General features: G+C 36.6%; 6 protein-coding genes across 9 annotated transcripts; 3 read left to right on the forward strand and 3 right to left on the reverse strand.

The window, feature by feature from the left end:
- Positions 1-715: 715 nt before the first annotated feature.
- LOC110843216 (SET and MYND domain-containing protein DDB_G0292140) lies at positions 716-2,936 on the forward strand. The gene is made up of 3 exons (XM_022089178.2): positions 716-1,216; positions 1,277-2,279; positions 2,359-2,936. Exons 1-3 carry the CDS (start codon positions 956-958, stop codon positions 2,622-2,624), a joined length of 1,530 nt encoding a protein of 509 aa, XP_021944870.1. The 5' UTR covers positions 716-955; the 3' UTR covers positions 2,625-2,936.
- Positions 2,937-2,949: 13 nt separating this feature from the next.
- Positions 2,950-6,565, reverse strand: LOC110844717 (ABC transporter G family member 23). 2 transcript variants are annotated; one of them, XM_022090986.2, is made up of 15 exons: positions 6,018-6,565; positions 5,909-5,938; positions 5,720-5,837; positions 5,446-5,600; positions 5,312-5,382; positions 5,211-5,247; positions 5,059-5,152; positions 4,679-4,998; positions 4,349-4,568; positions 4,079-4,256; positions 3,886-4,001; positions 3,752-3,822; positions 3,430-3,692; positions 3,254-3,340; positions 2,950-3,185 (listed from the first exon to the last, which is right to left on the reverse strand). In XM_022090986.2, the coding sequence occupies exons 1-15, from the start codon at positions 6,107-6,109 to the stop codon at positions 2,968-2,970; spliced, it is 2,070 nt and encodes a 689-aa protein (XP_021946678.1). In that variant the 5' UTR covers positions 6,110-6,565; the 3' UTR covers positions 2,950-2,967. The 2 variants fall into 2 exon arrangements, with proteins under 2 accessions (XP_021946678.1, XP_035703691.1); XM_035847798.1 differs by having other exon boundaries at positions 6,025-6,556.
- Positions 6,566-7,478: 913 nt separating this feature from the next.
- Positions 7,479-10,196, reverse strand: LOC110843217 (isoprenyl transferase). Its single transcript, XM_035847801.1, has 7 exons — positions 10,017-10,196; positions 9,900-9,956; positions 9,656-9,817; positions 9,410-9,558; positions 9,002-9,309; positions 8,104-8,937; positions 7,479-8,035 (listed from the first exon to the last, which is right to left on the reverse strand). The coding sequence occupies exons 1-6, from the start codon at positions 10,109-10,111 to the stop codon at positions 8,758-8,760; spliced, it is 951 nt and encodes a 316-aa protein (XP_035703694.1). The 5' UTR covers positions 10,112-10,196; the 3' UTR covers positions 7,479-8,035; positions 8,104-8,757.
- A 1,234-nt stretch (positions 10,197-11,430) lies between these two features.
- Positions 11,431-14,434, forward strand: LOC110843218 (putative serine protease K12H4.7). Its single transcript, XM_022089180.2, has 8 exons — positions 11,431-12,005; positions 12,075-12,253; positions 12,315-12,414; positions 12,508-12,640; positions 12,738-12,893; positions 12,989-13,387; positions 13,505-13,644; positions 13,722-14,434. Exons 1-6 carry the CDS (start codon positions 11,784-11,786, stop codon positions 13,051-13,053), a joined length of 855 nt encoding a protein of 284 aa, XP_021944872.2. The 5' UTR covers positions 11,431-11,783; the 3' UTR covers positions 13,054-13,387; positions 13,505-13,644; positions 13,722-14,434.
- Positions 14,435-14,446: 12 nt separating this feature from the next.
- On the reverse strand, positions 14,447-15,994 carry LOC110844255. Its single transcript, XM_022090411.2, has 3 exons — positions 15,342-15,994; positions 14,963-15,265; positions 14,447-14,879 (listed from the first exon to the last, which is right to left on the reverse strand). Exons 1-3 carry the CDS (start codon positions 15,948-15,950, stop codon positions 14,460-14,462), a joined length of 1,332 nt encoding a protein of 443 aa, XP_021946103.1. The 5' UTR covers positions 15,951-15,994; the 3' UTR covers positions 14,447-14,459.
- Positions 15,995-19,011: 3,017 nt separating this feature from the next.
- On the forward strand, positions 19,012-21,556 carry LOC110843756. Of its 3 annotated transcripts, none has more exons than XM_035848144.1 (5): positions 19,012-19,250; positions 19,372-19,544; positions 19,621-19,767; positions 19,845-20,033; positions 20,118-21,556. In XM_035848144.1, exons 2-5 carry the CDS (start codon positions 19,377-19,379, stop codon positions 21,501-21,503), a joined length of 1,890 nt encoding a protein of 629 aa, XP_035704037.1. In that variant the 5' UTR covers positions 19,012-19,250; positions 19,372-19,376; the 3' UTR covers positions 21,504-21,556. The 3 variants fall into 3 exon arrangements, with proteins under 3 accessions (XP_035704037.1, XP_035704036.1, XP_021945479.1); XM_035848143.1 differs by having other exon boundaries at positions 19,012-19,241; positions 19,313-19,544; XM_022089787.2 differs by having other exon boundaries at positions 19,013-19,241.
- The last annotated feature ends 251 nt before the right edge of the window (positions 21,557-21,807 follow it).

The following is a 21,807-nucleotide window of genomic DNA, read 5'->3' on the forward strand; positions in this document are numbered from 1 at the left end:
TTGTAATTATCTAATTCACGGGAAAAAAGAATGGACGAATGTTCTGAAATATGAACGTGTAAGGAAAGTGGCAAATCTACTCTTCATTCATATAGAGGGAATTGTCGCTAGTCGCTATACGATCCAATGAATCAAGTACTTATTACTTATATGTACATATGCACACGTGTATATCGGATTTCCGTAGTCCTGCAAAATTTAACTTTTAAATATAAAGCCAAATTTACCCTGTCCAAATAAAGTCTGTAATTTAGGAATATTCGTTACACGCTTCGATTGTGCAAATAAAAGCTTGTAATTTTAAGGTTTAACATGCTTATGGAGTTATTGCGCTTAAATTTACATAAGTATTGAAGTTTTCGAGCATACATGTATTTACCTATTGTCTCCCTTAATAGAATTTGATACAATGATAATAAATTATTTCCCGTTTAGCAAAAGCAATTCATTACTATGATTAATGTCTGCAAACATTAAGCCGTTTGAATGCCTGCTTGTGTCGAATTTATTTGATAAAAGTATCTCCCGTAGTATTGGTAAGTGGTATTCTGTCACTTAATTATAGTGGACTCGACTTAACAACCTATTAATTAATAATTGCTTGGACTCTGTATACGTACGTATAATAATAATAAGGAACTCATATACCGTTCTTGCTTGTGCAGATTATTGCTACGTGCGTATAATAATAGCCACAAAACGAACCAATTAAGTCGCCAATTCTATGTTTCATAAGATTTTATGATTTGGAGATAAATATGTAAGGTACATGTGTATTTCCATGTCTGCCGTCCAGGTAATGCTAGTCGAATGTTACCTGTAATCATCATTGGACTGTCAACCAACATGCTTAGAACTTCAGAACAAGCGCAAATATTTACTTGTATTTTTACTTTTAAAAGTTAACTTTTCACTTAGTTTATTAGCCAATTCTTTAGATTAGGTTAGCAATAAGATGGATAATTCCAGTTGCTCTGCTTCATACAAACTCGTAGAGAATAACGAGTTAGGTCGTCATTGGGTCGCAGATCGAGACATTCCGGCAGGAGTCGTAATATTCAGAGAGAAGGCACTAATCCAAGGACCACTCTTAAGGGAGGAAGACTACAAGAATTCAATCATCATTTGTTTCGGATGCAATAGAAAATTGAACAAAAAAATTACCAAGAGGTGTTCAAAATGCTGGTATCCCGTTTGTGGCGTAGAATGTGAAAAGGTACAAAGAAATTAAAGGCAGAAAATTAATGATTTAATTCTAATACATTTTTTATACCAGCTTGAATGTCACGCGGAATACGAATGTCCCATATTTTCGAAAAAGTCACCCTGGCTATCGATCGACCTTTGCGTTGCAGAATACGAGTCGATCTGCATACTGAGGGGATTCCTGTACAATTCTAAACAGCCCTCCAGACAGAAACGGTGCAATGAATTAATGATCCTACAAAGCGAGCAAACCTTGCCAATTTCCACTGTCGACCTCTCATTTGGCCAATATCGTTGCAATCTGGGCAGAAAACAATTTGGACTCATGGATAAAATTGGCTCCAGTTCGGAATGGATGAAAATATTTAAGATAATTAAATTGAATGCTTTCTCAACTTACGGTGAACATACTGACTATTCGTCCCAGTATATTTTCTTTAAGGGGAGTTTCTTTGCACATTCGTGCCTCGCAAATTGCGAATATTCAATTTCACCAGAAACCAGCGAGTTTCAGATATTTACGAGTGTCCATATAACCAAAGGGACGCCTTTAACGGTTAATTACATTAGCGGACAGAAACGATTTGGGTTTATGGCAACGATGGAGAGAAATCAGTTGATAAGGGCCAGAGGTTTCATCTGCAGTTGTGCAAGATGTCAAGATCCGGAGGAATGTGGGAGTAATTTTTCAACGTTAAGGTGCACAAATTGCAAGGAGGCGACTCTCGTTCCTGTAAAAGAGGAGGAACAACTCGTTTGGAAGTGTAGAAATGATGGCTGTAGCGTTTTCATGGATTGGTTCGACGTGGATAAGATGATGATAAATGTGGAAGAAATGTGCCATTTGAAAGAAACCACAAAAGAAAAGATGGAATGTATAGAACAAGCCTCAAAAACTTTGATGCATCGTAATTTTAGTACGATTGTGACATTGAAGTTTCAACTTTGGGAAGAATTGAGGGACAAAGAACCCTGGCAAATTTGTGGGCAAGATTGGAACTATTATGTGAGACTAACGGAAGAATTAATGGACGCGTATGACTATATTTGCCCAGGGTTGTCGGAAATGAGAGGTTAGTAGCTTTCAATAATTTAGTGGTTATTTAAAAGTATTTACATAATAGTAAAGATTTGATTACTTACTTATTGCAGTTAATCTTCTGAAAGTTTATTGTGAATCGGTGTTGGAACGAGAATTGGAGGACATGCTGGATGACACAGTATTTTGTACGCTGGAAAATCGAACGGTCATTATTAACTTAATGGATAAGCTGGACAAGTACTGGACAGAGATTTTGCAATATCAATCACTTTCCATTGATCTACCCGTTCACCTAAAGCAGAATTGTGTGGATACGATTTCGAACAAAATCAGTCATATTGCAGGATACAGAATCGCTATCGAATCCGTAGAGTAGGCCTCACAAACTCATACATAAATACATATATACAATATATGCAAAGAAGTAGCATTTTTTCAACGGTACATTTCTCTGGTCTTGAATTTACTTTTGCCTTAAAGACATCATTATTGTCTTGATTGTTTTAATTAATAACTTGGAAATTAAATCGATATCAAGTGCAGGTTTGGTAACAGCGTTGGAACGTACAATTAATATGCGTTTTTCTTACATGCTTTAGGGTATATGTATGTATTTATGCCCAATGCACAAGTTCATAAGTAATAATTAAATAATAATAATCGTTTTCAATCCTCAAATTAACCAATTATAAAACCAGATATACAGATATTGCACGAATTTATTTGTGTCTTCTCTTCTCTGCAATAATAGTGATAATAATTGAAATCACAATCCAACAACTAGCCGTTATGAAACCATTGGCCACTTGGGGATGACTAATTCCCCATCCACGGATGCAGATTGACCTGTAGGACTTGAGAATATTCGTTATTGGCAGGAATAACTCCGCCAGCGTGCGATAGAAAGGCACCGACATTTCCAAAGGCCATATAACTCCTGCAAGTTAATAATAGTATGACAAATCAAGAACATGATTATAAAATTAATTTAACAAAATAAATTACCAGACGAAAATTCTTGAGTTAATGAAAAAAACAATGCAATGAATATTGTCTCGAGAAGTCCATCCCTCAATGCGGCGATCATCCAACCTATTTTTGGAAAATACACACATTTCACATTAAGCAATTTAGTGATAAAAATTGCAAAAATTTGCATTTCGTAAAAATCAACTACATACTACACGTGAGTCCACACGTCGCAGTTAGAAAAACCAACGCCATCGCGAGATACCATGAACCTTTGATTTCCATTCCATAAAAACCAGCAAGAATTCCGAAAAGAAGGGCAATTTCGACCACGGCAAGTAGCGAGTGGAAAAGAAAGTTGGACACCAATCCGTGCCAAATGGACACACCTGCAACGTAGTCTCGGTCGTCTAAACCTCCTAACCTATCCTCCACCCAAAGAGGGGCAAACCCACACGATTGGGAGAAGATCATGCTAAAACAAATATAAAAAGTTAGCGTTCTTGGATGTTCCCACGGTTTATTTCTGCTTACAAAATTATAATGCCCGGCTGGATGTATGAGATCAGGTTGCCAAGCTCAATATTGCCATATATCGCATTGAACTGAAATAAAAATTTGCAGACTGAAATAGTTAGAAACTAAAGTAAGGTTAGGAATATGTGTACCTTGATGGGATGGCTAACCGTGACTTTATTCACGGAGCAAGCGCTTGCAATGCTACGAACGAAGGACATGAACTTTTCAATTAAAACATTCTTTACCCAAGCTGATGATATAATGTCTGCAAAGTAAAAAATTAAACTTAAATTATATGACATAAAATTATGGAATTATAATTCATTAAAAATTGATTTGCACTTGATTCATCCATCTTCACTGATATTAAGGACCCGTGGATGGTATGATTGTCGGCAAAATTACGAAGAAGCATCCTATTTTTGAGATGAGATGAAAAATTTGATGGAAAGTGCATGAAGGAGAAAGTACGGCCAAATTTTACTTGTTCCAAACCGGCATCAAATGAACTTGTAGGGATCTGTTGATGAATTCCAGAACATGTGCATATTTACTTACGAATAATTATTTCATATAGATGAGATGTACGAGATGTAGATAATATGTATGTACCCATGTGAATTCAGAATTGTTGAATTTGTCGAGAAAATTACAAATCCCAGTATTTTCGAGGCACCCTGACCCAGTCTGGCTATTGTTGCAATATTCCGATATACTGGAAATTTCATTTGGGAAAATTACCCCCATTTTTACATTTTTCGGAGGGACGCCAAAGATATTTTGCAGCATGACTACTACCATGACGGGAAGCAGGAATTCGGACACGACCAATCTGTGAAAGTCAATTAAACAATTTAGATAATCAATACGAAATATATTTCTCCATTTATTTGGTGGGATTTGGCTCCAAATTAGCGAGAATAGAAATATGTACATATGCACCTTAAATCGCGACGCTGACGATGCCACCATTTCATAAATAATGCGCAGAGAATTTTCACATGGTCAGGTTTTGCAGGGATCATAGGCTGGGCAATGGACTTGACAACGCCATTTGGCGATGTGCAAACTTTCCGATACGATGTTAATGAAAGTTCTTCTTGAAATTCGCCGCTAAAACTGTGTTCCCAAGTACGTTGGAATTTTTCGTCTTGTCGACAAAGATCCAGAGCAACTCTTTCCATGTTATCAGTCATAAATTTTGACATGAGGGATTTCGGTGAATCTTCAGCTAAAAGTTGACCCCCACGCATGAACCCGATCTACTTAATACTCGAAATACTTGCATATTAACTTGTAATTGGTAATATTTGGACACAAACCTTGTCACAGCGCTTCGTTTCTTCGATATAATGGGTGGATAAAATGATGGTAGTTCCCGCCTCTTTGGATATTTGGTTGAGATGCGTCCAGATTCTGTAGCACAAGCGACTGGGTTAATATTAGACTAATAATGGTAAAAACAATGGATTACCGTTGTCGAAGTAAGGGATCTAGGCCAACAGTAGGCTCTAAAATGGGGTGATCAGTCAGTTACATCATCTTACTTAATTATAAGTTGGCTCAAATTGTTACCGTCGAGGACGAGCAGAGGTGGATTGTGAATCATGGCAGTCGCCAAAGAGACGCGACGTTTTTGACCTCCACTAGTAATTTTAGATAATGTTTTAATAAAAAAATTCATGAAAAATTATAAAGTTGCTAGAAACCTCAAATCATGGATTGGGCTGTGGATTGGAGGAAGATCAAGAAAACACTGGAGAAATTTTACTCGATTTTCTATCTCCGCATTTTCCATGCCGTATATCATTCCAAAATATTTTAGCAGCTCCGCAATAGTTAAAGGGTTCAAAAGAGAGAACTCCTAAAATTCGAGGACAGATAAAAGTCTGATTAAGGTACTTAAGTATTTCGAGCTGCATACGTTTTATGTATGCGGCTTCAAATATTGCATGCATATAGGTTTTGTACACTTTTCTATACCTGTGGCATATATCCGCACAAGCCTGCTAATTGTGCATGCCGTTCCTGGCCAAAAATTGCGATCTGTCCATCGTCCAATTCTCGTAAACCGACAATACAAGAAAGCAATGTGGTCTTGCTAATAGGAGGACATTTAATTATATTTTAGGGTACAGTTATGCACACCGAATTAGAATTTTTAGAATTTACCCACAACCACTCGCCCCCAGTAATCCATAACTGGAAATGTATGTAAAAGTTAAGTGTCAACTATATAATTCTGCATACCCAGAGTGAACATGTTTTATAATAACCGTACATTTCACCTCTGCCTACGTTCAGGTTGAGATCATTCAAAACCAATGCCCCACCTCCATACCGTTTAAACCCATTGGTCACTTGTACTCCCATTTTACTAATTTACGGGTAATTCAAATTACTCTGATTTATATAAATATTTTGCCAAGCGCACTAATTTTGCTTCTTAAACACGCAGAATGTTCCTCACATCTGAGACAAGTATATTCGTGAGTTTTACCTATGTCATCTTTTTTAAGTTCTACGACTTCTTATTCAGCAAGAAGTTCGTACATTTACACATTTTACATATCCAAATCCAGCCTTAACATTCGACGCAATACTTTTGCACTCCACGCGTGCAATCAGATAAGGGAGAATTACTATGCAAACTACTTAAGTAGCCGGTGTAGGTGCATAGTTGTTTGCAGTTGTCTGGTAAAATGATGCTTAGGTTGATTGATATCAGACACGAGCTGCAGTACGATGTGCTGCCTATTATTTTTCTCTATTTTCAATCCTGGAAATATACTATGGTAAACCTCGCAGTTGGAAAAATCAGTCTTATCGGTCGTAAGAACAAGAAAACTTTTTTAATTTTTCAACTGGTTATAAGTATATTTTATGATGAGAAAAGTTCTCAAGAAATTGGTTACACCAGATTTTTTTGCATATGATGAACAATTTCATCGGTGTGATTGCACGTATTTATTTAACTTCTGCACAGAAAGCAACAAATATAATGCTTCAAAATATCTACATAATGAAATCAAGTGGTATGTACACGTGAGTAGAGAATTTGCGAGTATATTTATTTAGCGTAGAAATCTCTGCAAATAAAATAAAACAGGTTTGTACCCAGCAAACCTACATAGTCTGTATTTTTATACACACGTTCATACACATTATAAGTACAGGTACATATAATGCGTATTAACGCTAATTTTTAAAATCCCGATAATTATTAAACAAGTCTGTATACTTGTTTACTACTTATCGGGATTTTTGTGTGATAGCTTAACAAATATGCATGCATAGGTGAAGAGCCACATATGAAGACATATATGGAATACAAATAGAAAATAACAGCTTCAGGCTTTATTTTCCAGAACATTATTAATAGGAATCTGAATTTATTAAGAAAAGCACCAATCTCGTAACCGATGGAAAGAATGGAAGTTCCAATGAATTTCCAAAGAATTTGAGCTACCAAGTTGAGTTTCAAAAACTTACATTAGGAATTTTGTTCATTTTCATTGAACTAGTTGTTATTTACATTGCACAATAAATAATTGATAAGATGTTTAACACAACATCTACATGTATATATATATGCATTCTTCTAACTTGGTCTTGGTCTCATCATTGTGTACGTGTAATTAATACAACAGGTTCACGAAACGTATCCGTGTAATGCATGGAGGTATGCTTGTACACATATATGTACATATGTATGTAGATAAAGGTAATTGATTGGATAAAGTAAGTTAAGATATATAATTTTTTATTTTTGCACAGAGCGAATTTGAATTATATTGAAAATATTCAAATAAAAATACAAAATGAGGTTACATTGGTACGTCAATAATGACATTGATTATCCTTATTTATAGCCTAGATTGACTTAAACATAACAAAATAATTCTATTAAAATTCAAGTTGCAATTTTGAGATTGCCTGAAATATTTTGCTCTAAGACAAGAAATACATTATTTCAGGTGAATTTCTCCCTAATAATTATTTATTACAAATTAATTTAAAAAGTTCAACACAATTTAACTAGCTTTTACCAAATAGATAATCTATGTATCTAAGTAAGTGGAGAAGTCATGGTGTCTTCTTCCCTTTTTGTCACTTTTTCAAAAACGGGTGCTGACTCCTCTGGAGGATCTTTCGAATCCTCAACATCTTGTTTGACCTCTTTGCCCTCGCCTTTTCCGACGTCTTTCACCATCTGTACGATATTCTTGCCCTCTTTTACAACTGCTTGGGCAGCATTATTCAGGACTCCCTTAACCTGATCTAGTACCACGACCATTTCTGTAAGCAAGAAAACAAAGAATGTTACAATTTTTGACAATTTATTGAGGCTGTGATCCTGCAATTACCGATCTTGTCTTTATATTTGACTTCTTTTTCCTTTGTAAATTCTTCCCAGATAATACTTGCACTTTGTCTGGTTTGACTGCGATATGAGAACTGGAGATTTTTACCCTTGAAATAAAGACAATACTGTTTTATCACTGCGTAAATCCTTCAGACTTCTACGCCGTATGCATGAACTCAAGCCATGAAAGTTTTATTCTATTAGCAATAGCCTGATTCGCTGCGAGAGCAGGAAAATGATCTAGAAGAAAGCATAGCTCAGCTGAATGGAAGGAGAAAGTTGTTTTGGTTGGGGCTCAACTTTCTCCTGCTTCCTGCATGTTTTGAGTAAGGGGATCTGCTTTTGTGCTTCGGACCAGATTCTGTATGCCAAACGTGAAGTGATTGTACGTATTCTGTTTTCTGTTCTGGCGTTTCAGAGTAGAGAAAGTAATAGAACTTTCTCTTTTGAATCCTACTTATTCGCTGTGCGAGTTCACGTTTATGTCCCCACGTTTCATGCATAAAAGGTGCATCCGCTACTCTTTTTTGCTCACAAACTTAGCGATTTCAAGCGTATAAGATAATAAATTTCTTGAAATATTCAATTTTATTGTGGAAGCTTGTGTATAATTCAAAATCCATAGAATCCATTTTGCATAGAATTTACGTATGCATTAAAATGTCAGAATATTTTTCACAGCTTGTAGAAATTTGTTGGGGGTGTGGATAACAGTTTGAATTTTGCCAACAGGAGTGTCCCTTTCAGCAAGTCGTTTAATTCGATTCCACCTCTCGTTTCTTGATTTCTCTAAAATGTTATTAGGTTTCTCTTCCGTGTTTAGCCTGGGTGGTATCTGAAAATGATTTTTAATCTCATAAATCACATGAAGCAACTTGATTAGGTAGGCAATCTCGTACCAAGTTTGGAAATTTTCTTGCGTGCACCTGGTACATTAGGATGGCATGGATGAGCTTCCACAGGGTAAACTCTGGCCAAGTTTCGTTAATAAAGTGGATGTAGGACTGGCTCGATTCCCAAAGCATGAAGTCAGATAAGCGACAATCACCCCCAGTTCGGATCAGCATGTCGATGGGACGCATGTCGACTAAATACTGGGACTGATGGATTAAATATTCATTACATTGTTCAGAGTGAAGATGCGTCTTTTCATCAGGGTCCTTGTTTAATGGGAGGGCATTCAAACTACGCAAAATCCCTTCCCGACCTATATACATACATATGCAAATTATTTAGCGTATTTAACTAAATATCAATTTGTTTGTGTATGAAAACATGTATATAAAATTTAAACCCATCCAAATTACCAGTATATGCGATAGCCAGTTTTAGAAGAAAGGGTTTCAAATGTCTTGTCTTGTGCATTAAGTTGGCCATTCGGTGTCTCAATTTGGCAGGAAGATTTTCCCAGTTCCCAACAATTTGGATGCAAGTGTTCTTGTTTATACCTGCGTCACTGTGCATCATTTAATATAGCATTATACATATATCATTTAATATTTGTTGTTTCAAAATGAATAAAAATAGGGTAATAAATATGCAGTAATGCGTACACTTCATGCAGCAGATTTGCACACTCGTTCATGAAAAGATCCATCAGATCGTCCACCTCGGCCTTTGTTCGTTTGAAATTCTCGTTTGAGAAGGCATACACGGTAAATTCTTTGCAGCCGAGTGCTTTCCCCCATATAGATAAATTCTTTAGGATATAACTTCTATACCAATTAAGTAATGATGCAAATTAATTTTACACTCGATCAATTAAATCATTACATATAGGCTTCAAATATTTATCACCCTGCTTCGTGACCTTGCGCAACAGTCAATCCTTGGTTTTTTGCATATCGTCGATTACTAAGGAAGTAAAGTCCAATGTTGAAATTGATTAAACTTTTTGAATAATTTAAATATTACCCGTCCATTATAATCGCAATGTGTTCTGGAATACGGCCAATTTTGGCGATTGATATCCCCAATGTTTCCAGACATGACAACTCCTTTGGGGGCATTTCGTACTGATGTACAGCTTATAGTTAATCATCCGGTTGCAAATTTGCAGACATTTATGGGTTTCCATGAGAGAATGGAATAACGTAAATGTTCCATCTTTCCAGGTTTTATAGTTGCAAAATTTGTGAAACATGTACGCATGTAGGTTGTGAACCCAGTGACGTTTTCTTATCCTGAAAAAAATGTACTTGGTTTCAATCATGTTCAAGTTGGTTGCATCAATAGTTGCGTAATGCGAGAGCTTCGGGTAATTATCAAAATGTTATATAAGAATAAATTATAGTTTATAATTTTATCGGATCATCGTAGCTTTAGGGTCAAATTTACCATTAAATTTAATAGCTTCTCTGTACAATTTGTCGAGTTACTTAGAACTTGCCAAGTAGAAAAAAAGAAAAATATTGTGAAAAGTACTTATGTTGAGATTTGTACTTATGTATGTACTTCCAATTTGGTCAGATTTCCATTAAATTTGTAGATCAATTAATAGTAGATACCCAACGTGGAAAGTATTGCATGTGTACATACATATATGTGAAAATTATTCCATTGCAACATTGGGGTGTAAACGGCAGTGCCGTTTACATGGCACAGTTTGAGGTGTGTACATATGCATATATTAAGATACTATTATTTAATACTTAATTTATGCATATGTATGTATGCAGTAGCAGCAGTATTCAGCAGTGGAAGTGGCAAATATCGCTTAACGATTTATTTGTTGAGCACGTCATGGGTTTATGCAAGGATTAAGATTTTGCTGGATTACTTTAACAATACGTTTTGTCAGGTACAATTTCATTAAATGAAAACAACATAAAGCATAAATTACCATTGGTAATAAACATGAATAATTAATAGATATTTGTTAAACTCTTACATTTATATATATGTATGTATGTAATTGTATGTACATAAGTAATTATATATGTGACACATAATGTGTCTATTATAGTAAATGTATTATTGCTAAATTTAGGAAGACAAATAATTTGAAAACATGTTTTCCTTTTTAGGAATACTCATCGAGCGTTGTTTCCAAGCACATTACATTTGTGCTTATTCCTGGCACGTATATAAATGCATATGTACATACATGCAAATGTACTTAGGTATGTATATACACAGGGTAATATACAAGAACAACTAAATAGCACGGATAATAATTATAAACTTGATAATGCATTTACAGCATCTGTAGCGAATAAAGCAAAATAAGAATAAATGCATGTTATCATTAATTGAAACTCGACTTCACCTCGACTCAATCACCCTTGTTTTATCCTACGCACGTGCCCAAGTGGTTTATTTATAATTTGCAACCTATGGCGCGTGGTGACCCTTGCACTTCCTGATATGCACGTGCCCTTTTCTTGATAACTTTCTTGATAAGCCATTTGAGTTTGAATATATTTATATGTTCATATGGTTTTCCTCCTATTTTTGTTTAAATTGTGCTTATACAATTTGTTTGTACCCGATCAATCAATATTTCAAGGTTGCAACTTATCCGACTCGAATAAGTAACAAGTTCGCCATTAGTTTGGCAGACTTTTACCGTTCTTATTATCCATCTGTCATGAACTATGATAAAAAAGATAAAGCACACCTTTATATTCCGATCGAGAAGGTGTACAACTTTAGTCTTTGAACGACAAATACAGCCTCAAAATGTATTTCAGAACAATTTCAACAGTTTTACTCGGAATTTTTGGTCTCGCCATGGCCCAGATTCCGCTCACCTTTGATCTTTCGAAAGATCAGATCTTCGTCCAGGGAAACTGGTACAATAAGGACGGGTCCAATGGAAAGTCGGTGGTCACGCCCCATGCCTTCTTCACCCAGTGCATGCATCATGAAAATGCGTCCGGTTGTGACACGACTTGGTCGCAGGTGAGTACATTTGAAGTCAAAGGTCGTAATTTTGTAGGGAATATGTACACGATTTTTTGCTATCTTTAGAGATACTGGGTTAACACGAATTACTATCAACCTGGACGACCAATTTTTATAGAACTTGCAGGAGAATGGGATGCGGCTGGGGATGTGGATGGAGGTTACTGGCACGCCTATGCGAGACAATATAACGCCATGCTTATCGTGTTGGAACATCGATTCTACGGACAAAGTTTTCCAGTTCAGTAAGTACATATATATGTGGTGGGTTTGAATATGTACTATGAAAATTGTCAATTTTTTTAGAAACCCGGCTGTCCGCGACTTGTGGCTGATGACGAGCCAGTTGGCACTGGCAGATGCGGCTAAATTTATTACCGATTTTACCGCAAATAATAATCTGAATGTAAGTCTCGTGCTGAAAAATATGGGAAACAAAAATATAGCAGTGGAGATAGTCAATAATGCATATTTAAATTTATCAATTATTTTAAACAAGGGGACAAGTTGGGTGTCATTTGGCTGTAGTTATGGAGCTAATTTGGCAGCATGGTTCAAACTGAAATATCCAAATCATGTGAAAGCTGCAGTGTCCTCATCTGGACCGGTTGAAGCACTTTATGATTATCCAGGTAATTGCTAATTGTTCAAATTATTCCCACCACCTAATTATAGAAAAACTTATATATTTGCCTTCACGGGTTGCTTATTTACTTTATAAATACATAGGATACATGAAGACAGTATCGGAAGTGGTTCAAGAAATCGACGATGTCTGCCATGACAAATGTACGACACATTCGGCTGCATGGAAGCACTGGTTAATGGGAGTGAAAATTCTTGTGATATTTACGAGACGCCTGATGACTTACTTTCACCACTCAAGTAGGAACTGCTTTTTCATTACACAATTTTCTCTGTCGGTTTAAAATTAGTAAATTAATCCATTTATATGTGTATGTGAATGTGTACATCTACAGGTGGTGTCACTCTGTTGACTGGGATGGCATCAGCAAGGAACAAATGTTCCTCTCTCTCGGAATGAATGTTTGGGCGGATAATGCTCCGTCCGGTAAGGTCACAACGGCATGCAACATGCTCGGTCAAATCGATGGGGACGACAATGTCCAAATTTATGGAGACTTTATGGAAGCCATGGGACAAGATGGGGGGTGTTCAAGCATGAAAAAGAGAATGGAGGAGCGCGAGAAGTTTTTAATGTCGCAAGAAGCTTGGCAAAGTGGTGCGGCGGGATGGGATTGGCAGACGTGTAATGAATTTGGATATTTTATGTCGTCTGATCCAACTTATGGTACATACGGGAGAAATACTTAGTCAGGGGATGTTTACGGTCAGGGTTGTGGCAGATATGGATCACAGTAAGACATCTATAGAAAGATGCAATTAAAAGATTGTCAAGTTTTAATCCACAATTACGTAATATTCCGTTAAGGTTTACTTTTTAATAATTACAGTTATATAAATAATAATTACAGAATTGCAACCAGCAATGCATACTATGGGGGCAAGGATCTAGACTCAAGATGTATCATATTTGTTCATGGAACATGGGACCCGTGGCACACGCAAGGGGTTACGACGCCAGAAGCTGATAACACCGTGATTGTCGTTCCAAGTGAGCATATTGATGTTTTACATAGGAAGATAATTCATGAAGTTTAAGTTTTAAAAATATCTCTTTGTGTTCTGTAGGGACTGAACATTGTGCGGATAATGGAAATCCAACCACACCCGAGATGGCTGCCGCTCAGGCGCAAATTATGACCCAAATTGGAACCTACCTGAGTGACCCGATGTGCTAATTTAAATATTTTAATAACTTTTTAGCTCCTATTGCAATTAATGTATATCTAAATGCACAACTATTTTTCATATGACTTCTATTTTACGAGTGAGGTTAATGAATTGGGTATGATAGGTAATAAATTCGCGTAAATATATTACAAATAGGTACATGAATTTACTTATATACATAGTAAAACTTCTATTCTATTGACTATCGCAGATTTGTTGGACCCCGATTGTACTGATACCGTACATATGAATACTGTATGTATTTTACTCGATAAACTGGCATACGTGCATTCCTATAAAGCCCAAAAGACCATTTAGCCTATTTTCCACCTCTGAGAAAAAGTGAGAATGATGCTCCCAAGCTCGCTAGTTAAGTATGCATGTTAAGTTAAGAATTAAGATGAGATAAGGACTAGCCTAAGAATTATTAATCCTTAATCCAATTAGTAATGCGTTCATCCTAAAGGTACGTTTCACTCGTTAACAACTTGCAGCAATGTTGTAGCTTAACTATGGCGCAAGTTACCAAGAAGTAAAATATATATAATCTGAGCTCTGATAACAATGATAAAAAAAAGTTTCATTATGTTTTTCAATGAATAATAATCACACTTGACACACAATTTAACCACTTCCTTACTCTTTTATTGTCCATTTCGAAATTGGTGGCGGTGGTTGTCCATACGTCACCTTAATAATTTTGTTTCCATAATCTGTACTAACGAGGAGATGCCCCTTCGTATCAAATGCGAGTCCAACAGGTCTAAAGCAGTCGGGCACACAAGCATTGTTACTATCCAAATGTTCCTCATACACAATCGTCTCATCAATCTGGCCTGTTGGCATCATCGTCAATGTGTTGAAGCGAATAAGCCCCACCCGATTTCCTAGAGGCGTTGGTTGTCCTAGGAACGAGCCTGAATGGAAAGTCGCAAAGACGGAGTAAATCATGGAACATGGAAATGCCCCTGATATTCCACAGTTTACACGATCCTGATAAAACTTGAGCTCAAGGGGAGCCGTGTGTGCTGGTAAGGCCAGAGCAGGTGGGCGATTCTATACACAATCAAAATTAATTAATCGACACAATTTTCACCTAAATCAACAATTAAAAATAATTATACAATAATTATATGTACATTTGTCACGTTTCCACACCAAGCGTCATTATAAACAGAATCGTTATCCAGAAACGGGTCAAAAAGAAGCTGCGTGTTGGGCGTCCAACCCGGCAAGTCGTATGTACTGAAGCAATGTGGATAACCGTAATGACTTCCGACCTCTCCGTCAAACAAGTTAAGCTCTTCGGCTGGATTGCCGATCCATGTGTTATTTCCCAAATCTGTCCGATTTAACAAGTTTGCACTATTTTCTACTCCCCAAAGTCGATTTAAGGGGTCAAACGTAAGCCCAACCTCATTTCTGGCACCGGTCGCAAATATCTGCGCAAATTCCAAATAACATTGCATGTGATACGTGTACTTCAAATTACTTAAAAAATTATTAAAAAATTATTACCTCACCGTCCTGATAATTGATTGGAACTTGAGATAAATTCGAAAATCTTTTAATAACCGCGCGGTCAGGGACGAAACCATCGTCGAGGTCAGTACCTGACCCGATTGAGACGTAAAGTCGGCCTTCTGCGTCAAAAACCATGGTTCTCGTGAAATGAGCGACCCCTGGAATTCCCTCTCCAGGTATTCCACCCACAACGACAACCCCATCGTCGAACTGGAGAGGAACCCTGGCTCCTGGAGTGTACGGCCACCGCAAGATGTGAGTAGAGTTTGAAACGTAAAGCAACCCAGAGTGGTAAGCGATACCGTGACCGAATTTGGAATTGGGTGCATCTAATAGGAGAAGTTGGACGACTTCGACACTTCCATTATTCGGGATTTCGTAGAGGAGGAATATTTTGCTCGTTTGATCTCTCGTGGAAACAATTATGTCGCCAAATGGGTCAACTTCCAGTTGGCGAGGGAGAGGAATCGTGTCGCCTACGTATGTTTGTGCATAGAACGGTGGGTCCGCAACAAACCCAGCAATAGAATATGTGATACATAGGAAAAATAATGGAAAGGGAACAAGTCCCTTGAAAGTGGGAATATTTAGGAATAAATTCATTCTTAGACTCTGGAATTCGACTGTGGTCCAAATGTTGGGCCAACCTTATATTTAATTTGTTAATAATTTTGCACACGACATTGCCTTTGTGATTTTGAAATACAAGGTCAATTGGTCCTTCATGCTGCTAAAACTATACAATTGTTATCTTCCATGCGAAAGGAATGTACCCAGGTGTCTGATAATTGTGCATGTGTGTAAGATGTGATTAATGACTAATTAATCCTTCGGTCAGTCTGTTTACATAATGTAAATTTAGTGCAATAATCACGAACTCATTTCATGAATGCATCGTCTATGCTACATATATGTATGTTTACTTTACTTTAATAGCATGTACGTATGTACATACAGCTCGTTGATATCAATAAATGCACTCCTTATCACTTGAAGCAATAATTCAAATTAGTCAAAATTATTGACAAATTGTTTGACATTATTGTCATTATTTCATGGTACTCTGCATCAAAATTTTCGACAGTCGAATTTAGAGCTATCAGTTTATCATTTTGGTTGGACTGGGGTTCATGCAAAGAACAAAGAACAAACTTCGCAGTAACTGCATGTACAGTTTTATGCAGTTTTATCACGTGATCCCGATGTGCACCACAAGTACGGATTTCATGCTGGGCTATTTTCTTTTCAAACAATTTCAAACCAGAACATTGGATATTTTTGTTTGCATAATACATATGTGTCCAGGCTAGGGGTTCCAGTCCCGGGATTTTTCGGGATTTTATTCCCGGGAATTCCCGGGAAACGGGATCCCGAAATCCCGGGATTTGAAGAACTGAAATCCCGGGATTTCGGGATTTTTCAATTTGTCAATCAGAAGTGAAATTGCTTATAATTTACAATTTTAATAGTAGTTTTATATAATTTTCGGTTATATGATTGGTAAGAAAAAGTTTCGATGAGCATAACCAGTCAAAATTGATCCTGAACTCGAAAATTTAAATTTGAAACAATATTGATAGCCATATTTTTCGCACATTGATCTAAATTTTGTATTTAATTCGTAAGCAAAATTTTTAATACAAGATGGAACTTAAAATTTTCTAACTTCGATGACAGATTTTAACTTGAGGCAACAAGAACACTTTATTTCCGGTATAATTATGGAATCTGAAATCAGTTATGCCAAAAAATACTAACACGTTAGAAGTGATTTCGAATTTTAGTCGATGAATTTAAGGCTGAATGAAAGGCTTTTTGAAGGTAGTTCGTATATTTGAGCTTGAAATTTTTAAATTGCCAAATCCCATGTCCAATTGTAGTTTGTGAATAATGGTTCACAATTTACTATTCACGAACGTAAGTTTGTGCATTTCTGGTTAACATGCTAGCGAATCCTTGATTAATTATTTATGTTTTCTGGAATGAAATTATCAAACTTTTTCTCTCAAAAAAAGACGAAAATTGAGCTATCACAATACATCGAAATTGTACATTTACTATGGCAGGCAAAACACTATAATCGCTAATTTGTATTGCTATCCTATATGCATTTTGTATAGGCCAGAAAGTAGCATACTTTATAATACTTATGCATGCACAAATCTCTAAAACACATCATTAGGTATGTAAATAAGTATTATAAATGAGTAAGAATTATAGGACTCGACAAAGACATCCAACGAGTATTTCAAAAGTGAAATTAAACTATTTTATTATGTTCACCTTATAAAAAGAAAAAAATTGCAAAATATTTTAGGCGCCAAAATTTTCCCTGGGGAGTTATGAGACTTTTGGGATTTTAAAGTGATGGCATAGGGAACAACTTATTTCTGGAACGGGTTGATGGAATTGCATAAAATTTTTCTCCTACACTCTTTGGATCAATACCTTGGTGCGTTCTTCGAATTGAGTCGAAATTCCAACTTTAAAGCCAAAAATTTTAATTTCGAAAAATTGGTTTTTAGTTGTGACGCAAAAAGTATGGCGAAATGTTCGTCGATTGGATTTACCCCAATTTTTGATATGTTGCAGATCTTTGGTAGTAGATTAATAGTTCAATTACCCTAAACGTCGAAATCGACATGCGTGACCTTTTTCCGGGGGTCGAAAGGTCGCGATGTCAAAGGTCGCCGACCTTAATAAATGGGATATCGTTGGAAAGGTCTTGACGAGAGGATTCCGAAAATTTATACTTTGTGGGGTCTGGGACCACCCCCTGCAAAGCTAGAGCCAGGAGAATATTTTTGAGTTTTTCCCATTCGGGCTTCCGTGTTAGCTCCCTATCCACTGCTATGTTAAATTCTGGACAACTGCATATTTTCGTTCTTTGCCCTCTAGACTTGCATAGGGTCATCCCAGACCCCACAAAGTATATATAATCCTCTCGGAAAATTTTGGCGCCTAAAATATTTTGCAATTTTTTTTCTTTTTATAAGGTGAACATAATAAAATAGTTTAATTTCACTTTTGAAATACTCGTTGGATATGTCTTTGTCGAGTCCTATAATTCTTACTCAAATATGCTCAGGCCAGGTACTTTTTATAGCCATGTACCTTTTTTTCCACCAAAATTGACTAATTTCAAGTTATATGGTAAGATTTGAATTTCGGGAAAAAATCCCGGGATTTGTCACGGCTAAAACCGGGATTTCCGATTCCCGGGATTTAAAAAATCGTCTGGGATTGGAATCCCTAGTCCAGGCATGACGGGGATGACACCATAAAATAAATTGAGTCCCGTTCGAATCGCTATAAATTCTTCAGGAAAAATCAAATACCAAAATTATCAGCTATAAATACAGCCTATGGTTATGGTGGAGGACCAATTTTAAAAAGGCAAAGTATTTTTTATTATTAACTATAGAACAATAATTCATGCAAATATTATTGAGTGACTTTGTCCTGTAAACAGCACCGGCATTTTTATCAGGGTGATATCAACTCTGATTGATTAAATACGTACGTAATTCTTCACAATAATTTTATTCGCTCTTCAACAATTTCATCGAAACAACGTTTTGCATATATATATAACATATAACAAGGCAACATGGCTCACATATTTAGCGATTCGCTCATTCATTCAGTTTTTTACACGTTCATTCCACTGTAGTAGCAAAAAGTAAAAGCATTTATACGATGTTTACTTCGGCATGCAATGCAACGTTTTTCTCTTTCCACGAAATCTCATATTTGCGAACTTCCCTCAGCTGGGTGAGTCAGTCATGGATTTCACTGTCGTTTATCTTTTTTGCTGCTGTCCGGTCGTCGACAATTCAGATTTCATGTAAACCAGGCAAGGATTTCGTCAGGTGTCACAGTATAACACCGCAGGTCAGCTTGGTTAGACCAATTTTTAGTTTAGCTGAAGGGAAAAGACATAAAATAGCTATTTGCTTTTTCAGCATTTGTGCAATGTAGATTTTTTGTTTACAATTCTATCCCATTAATTACAAATTAATAGACGAGATGGAACGGAAATCCATTCGCCAAAGGAATCAAGCCTGTGACGGGGCCTTGGCGATTTTGAGGGGGACGATCTGTTCGGGTGGGTGTGGGAATGGTGGGTGTTGGTGTCCAGATCTCACTCTCGACTGGAAACGAGAAGCTGTAATTCTTAATAATGCTGGTCAAAAGGTTAGTTAAATAAATTTAATTGGTCGACATAATTTGCATGAGCATTTTTTAAGTATGTATGTAAATAATTCTGTAGTATACAATCGGGTCTGGGAAAAATTTGGACAGCCTGGATCCGGCAAAATATGGACAGTTTTTAATATTTCGAAACAATGCAGACATAGCCAAGGAGCAATGCCAAATTGAATGTGATAGAAGTGGAACCTTTTGGTTGCATAGTTTAGTAAGTTTAATTGAATAACAGTTAATTAAAAGTCTGCATTAAATTCAAATACATTATCGTTTCATCAATTTAAACAGGGATACTCAGAGACGTTTGTGAATGGGAAATTAATGCAAGATTCCCCCGTCAAGTTAAAATTTGGAGATATATTTTATTTTTCGCATATTTTTTCGCAATTCTGGGACCCCCACCTGGCCAAGACTAATATTGGGAAGCTGTATCGACAAAGCCCCGCAGGCAAAAACTTTGCCGTATTCAAATTTAAGGTGAGTTAAGTAAGAAATATGATCTAGATAAGAAAGGAGAATTAAGTTTTCAATAATAACTCGAAATTTTATCCTCTCATGCAGAGACTGATGCATAAAGGAGGAGTAAAGCGGAAACTAGTGAATAATAAGACGACTTATGAAACAAATAAGGGAGACAAATCAGAGACTTATTCCGAGGATTTTCATAAATCATCAATTGATCCCGCGAAGCACCCAGTTTTTGACAACAATATCATACTGACAAAGATATGTGAGCACCTCGTCGAGTCAGACATAGGAGATCTCTTTAACTGTCGCCTTGTCTCACAAACATGGAATCGCTCGGCTCGACTCGTATTACAGAAAAATTACGTTATGAAGTTCAGCATAATTATTGACAATTTGATCATGGACCCAAACTACCTCGCGAATCGACTTCATTGGAAGACTTATCGAATGAAGGAGTTGAAATTTGACGCCATGAAGATTGATATCTGGCCGCAGTCATATAATTACCAAACGAGAGATAGCGAAGACCGAGACAAAGCAATGATAAGATTTAACCAAGATTTCTGTGCATTTATAAATCAACCAGATTTCCACCCACTCAAAGTGCTCCACATGAATATTGACTATTTGACCCCCATCTCCACACTCCTCTCCAAATCTTGCTCTTCTCTGGAAGAAATCTACATCCAGATTAACATGCTTTGGATCAACGATGAAAATAAGTTGGATGAACCTGGATTCCAAGAAGGTCTAATGTTTCCAAAATTGAAAAAGCTAACGCTCGAGTTCTCCGAGCATGAACAAGGTGACATGGAAAAAATGTCGGAATCAAAATCTCTTGTCATTTTCCTCAAAGGTGCGACGGGAATTGAGGAGCTCATCCTACGCAATTATGCCAAACTTCCCTGCGAGTTTAATTCCTTTAAGAATCTGAGAAAAATAACGCTTCACGGTCGGTGCGAATACAGTGTGGAAACGTTAAATTTACGTGACTTTCTAACCCAGTTCAGGAGCTTACCTGAAGGTCAACTACGGTCATTCAAACTAGTCATGTGTGAGATTAATGTCCAAGGAACCCAGGTAGAAATAGAGAAAAGCTTGCTACATTTCCTTCAAAACCAGCAGCAAAGTTTGGAAAACTTGGACATCTTCTTAACATCATCACATCATAGTCAACCCTTAAAACTGCCGAGGTGCATGCCAAAGTTGAAGAAGTTATGGATAAGTGCCGATATTGACTGGACGGGATCGTTATGGGGGGTTAAATTAGGTAGCCAGGTGACCAAGAAGAGTGGGGGTTTCACACCTGACTTTAATTCAGGAATGTTGCCCATGGTGGTTCGCGACAGAAATAAATGCAGTCAAGAATCCTGTCCCGGCTGTAATGATACTCTAGCTTATGGAAGATGGTATAAAACTGAGGGACAATTTGAGTGCTATATCCCAAACGTGGAAAATATTTGGGCTTGGATGCAATGAATTTGTTGTATGATTTTGTTACATGAAAATAAATATTTAGTATTTATGCGCAATCTTTTGTTCGTCCTGCTCATAATTTTTCTGATAATTTATCATCCTATTTTAATTAAAAAACGGCAAAATTGAACTCAGTCAGTACATGTTTACTAGGATTCCAGAAGTAAATATGTATTACGCAAGTTTCATACATGCAATAAGAAATCATTGACATTGTTACTGGTCTGAGAAGTTATAGAACTTATGCATATTTAAATACCAGTTCTTTCACCTTTCCATTTTACACACCTTTTACGTGATTCCATCT

Source organism: Folsomia candida, unplaced genomic scaffold (genome assembly GCF_002217175.1).
Source record: "Folsomia candida strain VU population unplaced genomic scaffold, ASM221717v1 Fcan01_Sc002, whole genome shotgun sequence".
Taxonomy (NCBI): Eukaryota; Metazoa; Arthropoda; class Collembola; order Entomobryomorpha; family Isotomidae; genus Folsomia; species Folsomia candida.

Excerpts from the sequence above, each read along its gene's own strand:
- LOC110844717 (XM_022090986.2), bottom strand. The coding sequence starts at position 6,109 with ATGGGAGTACAAGTGACCAATGGGTTTAAACGGTATGGAGGTGGGGCA. Across the intron at positions 5,939-6,017 it reads AACGTAGGCAGAGGTGAAAT|TTATGGATTACTGGGGGCGA; the intron begins GTACGGTTATTA and ends ATACATTTCCAG. Across the intron at positions 4,257-4,348 it reads ACAATTCTGAATTCACATGG|ATCCCTACAAGTTCATTTGA; the intron begins GTACATACATAT and ends ATTCATCAACAG.
- LOC110843216 (XM_022089178.2), top strand. The coding sequence starts at position 956 with ATGGATAATTCCAGTTGCTCTGCTTCATACAAACTCGTAGAGAATAAC. Across the intron at positions 1,217-1,276 it reads GTGGCGTAGAATGTGAAAAG|CTTGAATGTCACGCGGAATA; the intron begins GTACAAAGAAAT and ends TTTTTATACCAG. Across the intron at positions 2,280-2,358 it reads AGGGTTGTCGGAAATGAGAG|TTAATCTTCTGAAAGTTTAT; the intron begins GTTAGTAGCTTT and ends TACTTATTGCAG.
- LOC110844255 (XM_022090411.2), bottom strand. The coding sequence starts at position 15,950 with ATGAATTTATTCCTAAATATTCCCACTTTCAAGGGACTTGTTCCCTTT. Across the intron at positions 15,266-15,341 it reads TCAATTATCAGGACGGTGAG|ATATTTGCGACCGGTGCCAG; the intron begins GTAATAATTTTT and ends GAATTTGCGCAG. Across the intron at positions 14,880-14,962 it reads GGTGTGGAAACGTGACAAAT|AATCGCCCACCTGCTCTGGC; the intron begins GTACATATAATT and ends GATTGTGTATAG.
- LOC110843218 (XM_022089180.2), top strand. The coding sequence starts at position 11,784 with ATGTATTTCAGAACAATTTCAACAGTTTTACTCGGAATTTTTGGTCTC. Across the intron at positions 12,254-12,314 it reads GGACAAAGTTTTCCAGTTCA|AAACCCGGCTGTCCGCGACT; the intron begins GTAAGTACATAT and ends CAATTTTTTTAG. Across the intron at positions 12,894-12,988 it reads GACTTACTTTCACCACTCAA|GTGGTGTCACTCTGTTGACT; the intron begins GTAGGAACTGCT and ends GTACATCTACAG.
- LOC110843217 (XM_035847801.1), bottom strand. The coding sequence starts at position 10,111 with ATGCCCCCAAAGGAGTTGTCATGTCTGGAAACATTGGGGATATCAATC. Across the intron at positions 9,559-9,655 it reads GCAAATCTGCTGCATGAAGT|TGACGCAGGTATAAACAAGA; the intron begins GTACGCATTACT and ends AATGATGCACAG. Across the intron at positions 9,310-9,409 it reads ACTGGCTATCGCATATACTG|GTCGGGAAGGGATTTTGCGT; the intron begins GTAATTTGGATG and ends GTATGTATATAG.
- LOC110843756 (XM_035848144.1), top strand. The coding sequence starts at position 19,377 with ATGGAACGGAAATCCATTCGCCAAAGGAATCAAGCCTGTGACGGGGCC. Across the intron at positions 19,768-19,844 it reads CCTTTTGGTTGCATAGTTTA|GGATACTCAGAGACGTTTGT; the intron begins GTAAGTTTAATT and ends CAATTTAAACAG. Across the intron at positions 20,034-20,117 it reads TTGCCGTATTCAAATTTAAG|AGACTGATGCATAAAGGAGG; the intron begins GTGAGTTAAGTA and ends CCTCTCATGCAG.